Below are 12,533 nucleotides of genomic sequence, written 5' to 3'. Positions count from 1 at the left end.
GTTTCAAAACTAGAAAGTTATTAAATTAGTATCATGTTTTTGGCTTCATATTAAAATATTAAATATCACCATTTTATTTTTAGACTTGGCTCACCTGACCTTTTTCCCCAAACACCAAATTGCCTTGAGGACCTATGATGAGAGACCGTATGCAATCTGGATATAGAGAAACAGTTGAGAAGAAAACAACATAGCCTGGATCATAGATTCACTTTAAGAATTACTAGGTCTGCTCTTAATTATAAAACTTTATTTGTAGTTTATAAATGAGATCTTATAATTAGGAACGGATGTAGTATATGTTTTATAGACCTCATTCCTTTGCCAATATGGTAAGCGGTTAAATTCCCAAATTGTTTTAATATTAGTCAAACCTGTATAATTTTTAAACACTTGCTTTAAAAATAAAACTTATGATGTCACATAGACAATAACTGCTCCCATAATATAAATTGTACTAGTATTTTTTTTTTGCCAATAAATAGTACAAGTGTTTTAAAATAGCGACTATGCTGTTTTACTTTTATTCAGCTATGCAAGCTTAAGAATTTTTCCTTATTGTTTTCAATATACTATTAATTAGAACACTTTTTAGTCGTGACAAACTCAGAATGTAAATAATTGGAAAAATTGATATTTAATTGTTATATTTTGGGTGAGTTCGCAACTCAGTTCTTATAGTTTGACTCATCACGACTCACTTCTCATAGTGACAACCACATCCCAACAAAAATGTCATTCCTCACTTATCCTGCCTCTTTTTTGCTTTCAGTGCCAACGCATTTCCATTCATCAATGCATCCAAGTCTCATATTCATTTAACTCGGAACCCATTCTTTTTCTTAGAAAATTAACATCGCACGTGACATATGGACATGGGTGATGCTTGCTTTGTCTTCCCCATCCATCTTGGTCAAAAAGTTATACTAAATCTATCTATTATTATATACACATTCTGTCATGTCTGCATGTTTATTTAAGGTTAAAGAAATTAGGAAGTTTTCCAATTTTTGCCTCCTATGTTGCACTTTTCATGAAAGTTATAAAATTAAAAAAATATGAATTTTCAATTTGCTAACAATTTGTTTTAGATATTTTAGTTTTAGTTTTTAGATTTTAGATTATTTTATTTCCATACTGCTGCTTTAAAATTTTGCATTATTTTATCTTCTCAATATTCCTATTTTGCCTCTCATGTGAATTTTTTGGGGAGTTATGAAATTAAAATAAATAAAATATTTTTCCTACAAACGTATTAATTGAATTTAACATTTAAAAGTGGTGGAAGATCGTAAATATTTATGTTTCAATTTGAATTTATTAATTGAGTTATTTGAATTTGTAGATTCTAGACAGAATTTATATGTGTGTGTCTACATATATATATATATATATATATATATAATTTTGAATTTCGCTCTTTTAGTTTGGTTATCTTAACTTCTCATTATTATTTTAAATTTAACGTGTGTGGAAAGCCATCCATTCATCTCTTTCTAAATCAGTTGAGTTTTTTTTTTTCATTTTAAATTTGGGTTGTTAGAAGAATATAAGATACATATTTTTTATGTTAAAGAGCACCTCAGATATAAAACCTCCAATATCACTTACAATAAGATATTTTGTAATCTTATCTCTTAAAAAATATATGCAATTTTCAATTGACTACCGAATCTCCATTCCTTTTCTTTTTGGCTATATATTGGAGCAACATATTATAGGAATATAAATAATACTACCTCTGGTCCTAATTATAAGACCCAGTTGACTAATTTGAGGAGATTAAGGAAAGAAGTTAAGTTAGTTATTTGTAATAAATAGGTGTTGTCTTTCCTAAAATATCCTTACTATTCAACTATATTGGCTAGAACTACAATTATTAGAAGAACTATCTTGGAAAACAATACATAGATATGAGAGATAAAATGGATTGGGCTCTTATATTTAGGACCAAAATAAAAGTCAAATGAGGTGACCGGAGGTAGTATCTTGGAGCAATGAAGGCCTTAATGTTGCGTTACGACAGCCATAGGTCATAATTACGTAATGCTATTGATTTTTGCCTTCTCAATATATGTGTAGAAAGCAATACCTAATCATATTCTCATTTAAGAAATATGCTTAAAATATGTTTTGAATAAATTTATCATCGATTTCAGATATAAATTAAAAAAATCTATAGGAAGTGAATATATAAATAATACAATTTATTCAAATGCGTGAAAATCCCAAGATGCCAAAGCGACATATGTTCACTTTCTTACTTAGTAAAAACAACTTTTAAAATATCATAATTAAAAAAACTCTTAAAATAAGAAATATTATCTATATATGCTATGCTCTAAAAAAATATCATTAATTTCATATATTAATATATAAAAAAAGTCAATAGCAAGCCAACATATAAATAATTCAATTTATTTAAAAGAGTGAAAATCATACGGGCTAATAGAAGGCATCACAATGGGACAAGTGTTCATTTTCTCATTTAGTAAAAACTATTCCTAAATTTTTAAAGTATAAGTCCATATTTTAGAAAACTCTAAACATTCTTAAAATAAGAAATATTTGCTTTATATAATATGTTCTGAGAGAATTCATTATTGATTTCATATATCAATATACAAATAAAATCAGTAACAAGTCAATATATAAATAATACAATTTATTAAAAAGAATTAAAATGCACTGATCCTAGAGCAAACATCAAAAGCAGACGTGGTGGCTTTTTCACTTAGTGAAAACTTTTTAAGTGCGGATTCATAACTGAAAATACTTTGAATGGTCCTAAAATATGAAATATTTGCTATATATGATATGTTTTAGACAAATTCTTTATTAATTCTTTACATAGAAATAAAAAGAACTGAATTTCAAGATGAGATATAAAATAATGCAATTTATTTAAAAGAGTTAAAATCGCCTGGGTCTAAAAACCGATACCACAAGAGGACATATATTTACTTTCTTATTTAGTGAAAACAAATCACTCACATGTGGTAACTCCACGATTATATGTTATAATATTCATGTTACTATGGGTTGCATGGATGACCAATTGTATACAAAGAGGTTTGCTGTGGTCCTTTTAAAGATTGACAAATACTATTCAAGTTACTAAGGGAGATGATCTATGAGGACCAGAACATTCAGGTTTTTCCACACTAACGGGAAAACACAGGTGTGCGGACTACATGGCAAGACCCCGCCACACAGGATTGACAGAGGTGATACTCTCTTGGGAGGTGCCCAAGAGATGCAAAGGGATGTTCCTGGAAGACAAGATGTTAGCATGACTGTTTTGTTGTTCTTTTGTGTAGCCTTTTGAAGGCTTTTTTTTTTTTTTTTTAATTTTCCTCAAGCTTCGGCTTGCCTTTCCATTGGGGGGGGGGGAGAGTGACAAATACATTCATTATATGTAATAGTTGTATTTAACAAAACTTACTCATGTGTATACTACTTTGTCCCTTATTATAAAATTCTTTTAACTAAATTACGCTGTTTAAGAAAACAATTAGAATTAGTTAAAAGCAATTAATATGTAGTAAATACAATTTATTTTCCAAACATACCCCTATATATAAATGGTAGATGTGAGAGAGTAATAGTGAGATAAATGAAAAAAATGTATTAAATGCATTAAACTAGGGGTAAAATAAGTAATAATATATTAAATGTTTAGACAAACTCAAAAGGGATCTTATAAAAAGGGACAAACCTATTCAAAAAATTAGATCTTATAATAAGGGACGGAGGAATTATTTCACTAATTTGACACATTTACTCCAGAGGTTCTAAAGTTTATTATTTATAAGATTATAAAAGTTTGAAATTAAATGACTCCATACATTAATAATTATTTATGTTTTAAATTATAAAAAATCATTTTTACACCCCATACATTGCTCGAGCACCCATAATGTTGACGCATAACATAGACAAATCAATTGGATTCCGTGATGGTACTTGGTTCATTGTCACTCGGTTAGAAAAACATATCATCGGAGTAGAGATCATTATGGAGACACATATTGGCTTGCGTGTATTGATTTCATGTTTGACCATTACACCATTTGATACATTGCCGATTACTCTGTGCATAAGACAATACTTAGTGATACTATGTTTCACTATGACTATTAACAACAGTTAAGGGTGGAGCATGATAAACCTTGGATTGTATTTATTCCGGTCAATTTTCATTCATGGAGAGCTATATATGGACATATCACACGTGCGGCACAAAGAAGGGTTGAAGATCCTGGTCCTTAATGGTAAGGTGTATCTTATAGGTAAAACTTCAGATGTTATCTAAAAGAAATTTTTTTTTTTTAATCTATGAGTTCGGAAAACTTATTGTGTTAAAACAAACTTTTTTTTGGGTCCATTATAAAGCTTTTTATTTGCCTCAAATATACCCAGTATATTGCACCGGCACCTAGTTGAGTTAAAAAAACAGGCATGCTGATGCTTATATATGTGAACACACTATCCAGCCCTGCGGGTTTAGTGCTCATCAGTTGATGAGCACCCAGCGCTTATCAGTTGATGAGCAATTTAGACCGTTCAGATTTAATATTTTTAAATAATTATTTTAAAATAAAAAAAATTATTTTTTAAAAATAAAAAAGTTAAAGTATTATTTTTTTTTTATTTTATACCCATTAGAATAATTATTTTAAAAAAATAAAAATAAAAATAAAAATAAATATGAACCGTCCAGCGGTCCAGGTCCTATGATCAGAGCACCCAAATTCATTCCCCTGCCCTCTCCCTCAGAAAACCTCCAACTAAACAATACCACAGTCTCCGTCCATAGCGCGAGTGACAGGCGGAGAGAGCGAGGGATATGGCGTGGTACGCTGCCAGGTCCTTCCACGTGCCGGCTATGGAAATCGGTGCATTGCGGAGCCGGGCTTCCTTGGCTGCTGGCATCGGCTTTGTCTCGGTGGCCGGGACTACCATGTGGCGTTCTTCTGCTTCGTCGTTTACCAAGCGCTCTGTGCCTTTTGCTTGTCTGGGAATTTCCAGTGATACTGGTAAATCTTGATAATTTCATTAATTTATTCTATTTAGTTTCAACAAATTTGGGGAATATCGCGGAGATATCTTCTTGAAAGCAATATAGTCTTCTTCTTGTTTTTTCTGGTCAAGCAATATAGTCTTCTTTAAATTTTGATAAGATGCGAAGGCGAAGTTGCATAAGTAGCCTATCAAAGCTATTGAAAAGCCTTTGAACGTATTATTTTCGTTATTCCTTTTGGAGATTGGCGACTAAAACTGTTTGCAGACAGTTCACTACTGAATAAGTTAAGCGGATTACAAAGAAAATTTATGATAGGGAGTGGGTTGGATAATAATACAAGTCTTGCTCGTACTATATTCCAAGGAACCTTACTGCTGGAGTTTCTCCTGTACTTTTATGTCGAATTGGATTTTTCTTTTGGGGTCTGAATACTGCATATTATTAGTAGATTAGTGCATCAATAAGAAAGATCATTCAGGTGCATGACACTTGATATATACAATCAAGAACAAACAAACCTACTAAGGTATAACAAACAACTAAAGTCGACAAGAGAGACAGAATACTAGTGATCAGTCAACACCTTCCCTTTAAGCTTGGTGAGATCAAATTTCATTGCATTGGTTTTGATAATGACCCATTTGTCTTAAAACATTAATAGGAAAGGTCATACTGTGAGTGGGAATCTATTGAGCATGGAGACTGTTATGTAATTATAATTATAAATGAGAAAATATTTAAATATGATATAAATAGGATAAATATTAGAAGGACTTAGATAGGATTTATTTATATTAGTAGGATCTGGATAAATTAGGATAATTACATAATATTGGTATATCTATTTAGATTTATAGCTATTGTTGCTTATAAATAAGTATTAACTATTCTTTGTAACTTAGTTTTGCAATGTGATTAGAAGTTATTCAGCTAGGGAAGAGATGATTGCTATCCTCAAGTGTCATCTCCATCATGCAGCGAACATGATGAAGCAGAAGGCATATTAACACAGAATTGACAGAGAATTCACTGTTGGTGAATGGGTTTTCCTAAAGCTTGAACCTTATCAACAAATTTCAGCAGCTACTAGGAGTTCTCAGAAGGTAGCTCCTAGGTATTTTGGTCCTTACAAAGTCCTAGAGAGGATTGGCAAGGTTGCATACAAGCTGGACCTACCACTTGAGTGAAGAATTCACCCTACCTTCCACATTTCTATGCTCAAATTGTGCCCAGACCCTTCAGTCAAGCCAAGGCACCCACCTTTTGATTTTCCAGAATTACATGCTGTTCTAGAACCTTAAAGAATACTCAATAAAAGGGTTGGCAGGAAGAAACAACATATTATTACTGAAATCTTGGTACTGTGGACAGGAAAACCTGACGAGGAAATCTCTTGGATGCCCCTGTTCCAATTTCAGCAGCAATTTCCAGCATTTACTATCATTGATCCTTGAGGGCAAGGATCTTTTGAAAAAAAAAAAGGCAATGTTATGTAATTGTATTGTTGTGTTTTAGTTAAGGGTAGCTTAGTAAATGTAATTAGTAGTAAACTAGCCGTTAGTTTAGTCATTGTTAGTTAATTGTTTGTTATGTAGCTGCCTATATAAGGATGTAATATCAGACATAAGAGGGCTGTGATGTGAATGGATTAATCTAAGCGTACTATTCAGCATTTCTCCTCTCTCTGTTCTTTTCTTCTCTCCTCTCCTCTCCTCTGTTTCTCTACCTTTCTGGTTCTTTTCCTCTCTCCTTCCGTCTTTTCCCTTCCTAATTCCCCATCTCTGCTGGTTCATATTATAGAACCATAACAGAGACACCTAGTTTCAGACATCCCACGTTACCCGGACACTCTGCTTAAACGGTCTGATGCATGTCTACTGTGTTAGAATATATGAAAGTTATTTGCTTGACTTGGAATCTTGGATAGATATCAAACATAGCTCACGTTCAATCTTGAAAATAAGTGACCTGAAAGAAACAAGGGGAAGAAAGACTTTGAAAAGGGCTACAATGATAGACTACAGATCAATCTTAAAACAAAGAAAGTTCTCCCCTAGCTTTTTATCTTCTCTATGCATGAATAGAATAATCATATGAATGAACAAGTATAACTTACATCTGTATTTATTGGAATGTTTCTTGCTGTGATATTTGATTTCTGGCTTTCATATGTGATGGAAAACACTAAGAAAATGTTCTCTTTTAGAGTTTGGCATTTTTGGCTTTTCCCTCTAATTATTAATCGACCATTTACGTGGGTAGCACTTATATTTCAAGTATTATTAGTTTAGTTCCCCTATGAGGTACTTTACATGTGTGTGGATTGTTGGGGTTGGGTTTTTTGTTTTTCGTTTTTTTTTTTTTTTTTTTTTGGGGGGGGGGGGGTTCCTATTTGCACCAGAATCTCAGTTATCATCTTGCATTAATCATTTCTTGTGTATGAAATCTGATGTGGTGTTTTCCAAAACGCAAAAACTTCTGATGTGCTGGACATCCTTTTATGAAACACACACACACATGTATTTATATAGATATATTATAGATAGAGAGCGAGCTACTTCCAGCAGAATCTCAGTTACCACCTTGCGTTACTCATTTTTTTGGGATCAAATCTGATGTGATGTTCATCATTTTATGAAATTTAGGTCTCAAGGAAGCTGTTCAAACTGAGAAGGCTCCTGCGGCACTGGGGCCATATTCCCAAGCAATCAAAGCCAACAACCTTCTGTTTGTGTCTGGCGTTCTTGGTCTTGTTCCTGAGGTTTTCTATCATGAGTTTACTCTTGTCCACCATCTCAGTGTCTGTATATATGCTAGTGCACCAGCAAATCTGCGTACTCACAATTTGTTTCATGCATTCAAGTGCAGACAGGAAAATTTATCTCTGGTAATGTTGAGGATCAAACAGAGCAGGTACTAAAACCACTGATCTTGGGGAATGCCATAGTCACTTGATTATTCTCTTTGTCCCCCCCCCCCTTCTGTTACCTGTTCTATTTCCCTTGTATATTAATGTATTCCTCTCTCTGCCGATTCAAGGAACTGAGATGATTAATTTTATGGAAATGAAAAGCAAAACTTGGCTTGGCTAGTGTTTTCTTGGACTTGCTGCTTATGTTTTACTTTTTTGTAACATCAACTCCTAACAGTTTGATGATTTTTATTGCACTAAGTGATGGCAGTATGGAAATGTGAAACTTGAAAGTGAAATTGCAAACCTCCATCAGTAATTCTGGTTTCATGCTCTTCTTTGGTTGATGCATGTGAAGTGTTGTCTTGTTTTCCAGTAACCCATGTGTTGTTGATGTACCCATTTACTTCCTAGGGTAAGCCGGTTACCCATTATTGTAGCTGATGATTGTTGTATTTAAATTTACAGGTACTAAAAAATATGGGGGAAATTCTAAAAGCTGGTGGAGCCAGCTATTCATCAGTTGTCAAGACTACAATTTTGTATAAATTCTGTCTAATCTCTCTCCCATAGTATGGATAGTGTTGAGTGCATGAAAGTTTACTATTATTTTTCCATTTGATTCCTGTAGGTTGGCCGACCTGAAGGACTTCAAGAAAGTAAATGAGATATATGCTAAATGTGAGTTCTGTAGTTTGAATTTTGATGTTTCCTTTACATAGACTCGTGTTAGTCTGCGGAAGATGGTTGTTGTCTTGAGTTGAGTAAAGAAGTCCTAGCCTTTTGTTTCATTTATAAAATTTTATTCTAAATTAATATAGGGTTCAAGGGTTCAAGAAAAGCATGCAATGTTTGGTACGTAGAAAAGTGTTTTCTAGATCAAATAGTAAATGCACCTAGAAATAAAACTGGATAAGTGCATTTCCCGTTTTCTTTCTGTAAAATATTTTTCTGCGTACCAGCCATTGCATTATATTCTGGACATTGTCATGTGATTTTACTCCACTTCGAGGCATGTGTAATCTTTAGGATGAAAAGAGGAAGGGAAATGGAGTATGGTAATAGATGAGCCTTTTGACCATACATAGAAAGAAGCAATAAAAAGAGATAAACGGTTGGATAACAATAACAAGATATAATGGATATTGTGTGAAATGTTATCCTGATTTCTGTGCAATCCCTCTCACCCTCCCATTCGGCACCGAACATTTCTTTTTGATGGAAAATGGGTTCAAGGGCCTAATGTTGCGCCATATAGAAAAATTGGTGACATGTCTGTATGTTAGCTGGCGAGCTTTTAGATTAAATTAAAAATCCTTATGATAGGTTGTGCTGGGATGTGATTGTCATACACGTGCATTATCATGGATACTGATATACCTGTGTTATATAAACCTGTCATTCCCATCATAGGCCGTTGATGATGATTTTGAGAATTTTCTTTTGACTGCCTCAAATGTTTTTTTGTTTTTTTGGCAGACTTTGTCTCACCTGCCCCGGCTCGTGCAACATATCAAGTAGCTGCTTTGCCTTTAGATGCGAAGATTGAAATTGAGTGCATAGCAGCATTGTAGACACGTTTTAAGACCGTATCTAGCCCCAACCCATCAAGAATGATAATAACGCAGAACGGGATATATCTAAGAATTGCAGTTTTATTCAAAACTGACTGTAATTGGTATTTCAGATTACCTCGAAGACTGGCTGTCCTTTGAAAGTGAATGAGAATCAGGTCCCAAAAAAAAAAAAAAAGGAAAAAATCTCTTATCGTGGATGATTTGATTGGAACCAAATTCAAGTTTAAAGTTCACGGTGCCACGCAACCCCCGAGAATGTTCTAAAGTTTCGTAACCAAACAATTAATGCTCAATCTTTTTGTTGAATTTTTTGGGACAAATTGCACGTGAGCTTGATGTTCAACTAAGAAAGGAGGTAGGATATGCAATTAGATTTGAGGACAGGACATCTTCAAGCTTCCAAACGGAGGTGATGTTTTACACCACCTCTGTTTTTAAATATTTATTGGGGTATGGTTTTAGTAAACTCACTGATGGATTCCGCACCTAGATTGGATAGATATGTCTTCGCATTTTACACGAGGGATGTAGGTGACTGCAGATATCTAGAATTGTATATTTCACCCTAGCAGGTTTTCTTGTATTGAGGAGGCTACTCCTCGTTAAATCGGTGTTTAACCAATGAATCATATTATTGAAAACTGACGACAAGTACTGCGCAAGCACTATGGACTAAATCATAATTGTCAGTGGGAGTTATGGTCTGGGCGCGTGTTGGTGAATCATTTTGGGAGAATTTAAGGGGATAATTAATGATGAAGTAAAAGTTGAAAAATTCTCGAGTTCTAGCATGTAAAGTAAATTTTATTTAATAATATTATTGAGATTAATTCTAAAACATTAGTGCGGCATTAAAATTAAGTTGTTTGACAAATCCATGTAATTTTGTTTTCTAAGTAAGCCTTTTTTGTCACTGTTAGTAATTAAATGTATATAAATTCAGGGTTTCTATATTCATCAGTTTTCTACTTTTCGTTGGGCGAACCTAATCTATTGGTTAACCTAGAGAAAATTGCAAATAAAGACTGAAAATTATAAAATTGCAATATAAGCTTTTGAGTTAACAAAATTGCCCATAGAAATCAGGTCTTAAATATAAATTATGAACCAAAATTTCCTCTCTCTTCTCCCTCCCTCCCTCCCTCCTCCTGGCCTCTACTTCTCCTCCTCCCTCAACCCACCTTCTTCCCCGATCTCTACGTCTCCACCCCTCATTCTCCTACCCCCCCCCTCCATCATCCCCAACCCCCACCCCATCACCCCCACCCCGCTTCACTCGTCTACCCTGTATTTTTCTACAGTGCTGGTGTAGCAGTGAATGCTTTCGAAGTAGCTGGAATGATTTTGCCTTTGGAATCAGAAGCTAATGACAAAGAGAATTTTGGAAGAGTCCTAGGTTCGGGTATCACAGTGATTTCCCTTCTGCTTGGAGCATTTGGCGCTCTTGCCTACTTTGCTTTTGGGAATGAAACCAAAAATAGCATCAAGATTATGGTGTTATGAAAAAGTGATGGTATTTTGCTTATAGGCATAACAATGCCATTATCCTGTATATACAACAATGTGGATGCATTATTTTTTCTAAAGTGTATAAAAAAATTATCGTCATCAACATGCTTATTTTTTGTTATTGGTAATAACATTGTCGTTATTTCCCAATGATAACGTGTTATTGGTAAGTAAAATGTGAAAATAACGTCATGTTATGAACTAAACAAAGTTGGTGGTATCAGCTTCTTATGGTTTATTATTTCTTAATCAACACTTGTTATTGACAATTAAAATATGGAAACAATATCATTTTCTGGACTAAACTAAGTTATTTTAGTCGTAATAAATTTTGGTAATAAAAAATTTATAACGAGGAATTTAGATAGGAAAACAAAGAAATGAGAGATAAATTCCTCATTATCAAATAAACTAATGAACATAACGAGACTTTCTTTTGCATTACTTAAAGTTTAAAACTAGTCATATTATTCCTAAATCCTAAGTTAGAAATAGTTCAACTTGCTATAAATTTCATGACATATATTAATATATCTATATATAAAGTATTTACATTTTATTATGAAGAAGTTAATCATAAGCATGTATTTAAATGTTGTCCCATAAATCTGACGTCCTTGAGATTGAGGGAAGCACTGGCGTCGGCTCTGATAGCTTGGCTTGATGCATGTGGCTTTTGGGATTGGTGTCCTTAGGGAAAAGGATGAGAACAAACAATAGATATAATATTATCCTGTAAACAAAATTTAAGTCAAGGATGGGATCTCATGCTTTGGTGTTTATAGAAAGAAATCCTCTATTCTGTAGGTAACATGTCAACCTAGCAATAAAATCAAAGACACAATCCCAAATGAAGAGACCAAATCAAACTTTGAGTTATGTAGGCAACTTATTATTTCACAAACAGAAGTTGTTATTTCTAAGTAACACGTCAATTTTTGAACCAACTTATAATTTTTTATTTTAAATTTGTAATTTTTTATTGTAGACTTATAATTTTTTATTTCAAACTTGTTATTTCCTATTACAAACTTGTAAACTATTTCAGACTTGTAATTTTTTATTATAAACTTGTGATTCTTTATTTCTGACTTTTAATTCCCTACTTGCAATAACTTAAGTTTCAATAGAAATTGGTATTATTTTAACAATTTAGCTGTAAATAACAAGTCTAATATATAAAATAACAAGTGTTGAAAATCTATTCAAATTAAGTTTTAGTAAAAACTGGCATTATTTCACAATTTAGTTGTCAATAACAAGTTTAGTATAAGAAATAATAAGTGTTGAAAAACTATTCACAATAATTTAAGTTTTAGTAGATTTTGACATTATTTTCATAATTTAGTTGTCAATAACAAGTCTAGTATGTGAAATAACAAGTGGTGAAAGCTATTTACAATAACTTAAGTTTTAGCAAATTTTGGCATTATTTTCATAATTTAGTTGCTAATGATAAGTGTAATATAAAAAATAACAAGTGTTGAAAAAGCTATTCACAATAACTTAA

The 12,533-nt window shown here is 32.9% G+C and overlaps 1 protein-coding gene across 1 annotated transcript; it reads left to right on the top strand.

Moving 5' to 3' along the window:
* Window positions 1-4,788: 4,788 nt before the first annotated feature.
* LOC114718081 (reactive Intermediate Deaminase A, chloroplastic) lies at window positions 4,789-9,760 on the top strand. Its single transcript, XM_028903323.1, has 6 exons — window positions 4,789-5,039; window positions 7,672-7,787; window positions 7,895-7,939; window positions 8,406-8,479; window positions 8,569-8,618; window positions 9,417-9,760. The coding sequence occupies exons 1-6, from the start codon at window positions 4,850-4,852 to the stop codon at window positions 9,509-9,511; spliced, it is 570 nt and encodes a 189-aa protein (XP_028759156.1). The 5' UTR covers window positions 4,789-4,849; the 3' UTR covers window positions 9,512-9,760.
* Window positions 9,761-12,533: the final 2,773 nt, after the last annotated feature.

This window comes from Neltuma alba, unplaced genomic scaffold, assembly GCF_004799145.2.
Source record: "Neltuma alba isolate B1F8T4 unplaced genomic scaffold, ASM479914v2 tig00011805_pilon, whole genome shotgun sequence".
Taxonomy (NCBI): Eukaryota; Viridiplantae; Streptophyta; class Magnoliopsida; order Fabales; family Fabaceae; genus Neltuma; species Neltuma alba.
Note: the sequence above shows the minus strand (reverse complement) of the source record. Positions and strands in the feature narration are given on the sequence as shown.

Coding starts and splice junctions, on each gene's coding strand:
- LOC114718081 (XM_028903323.1), top strand. CDS start 4,850: ATGGCGTGGTACGCTGCCAGGTCCTTCCACGTGCCGGCTATGGAAATC. Junction 7,940..8,405: donor TTGAGGATCAAACAGAGCAG/GTACTAAAACCA, acceptor TTAAATTTACAG/GTACTAAAAAATATGGGGGA. Junction 8,619..9,416: donor AAATGAGATATATGCTAAAT/GTGAGTTCTGTA, acceptor TTTTTTTGGCAG/ACTTTGTCTCACCTGCCCCG.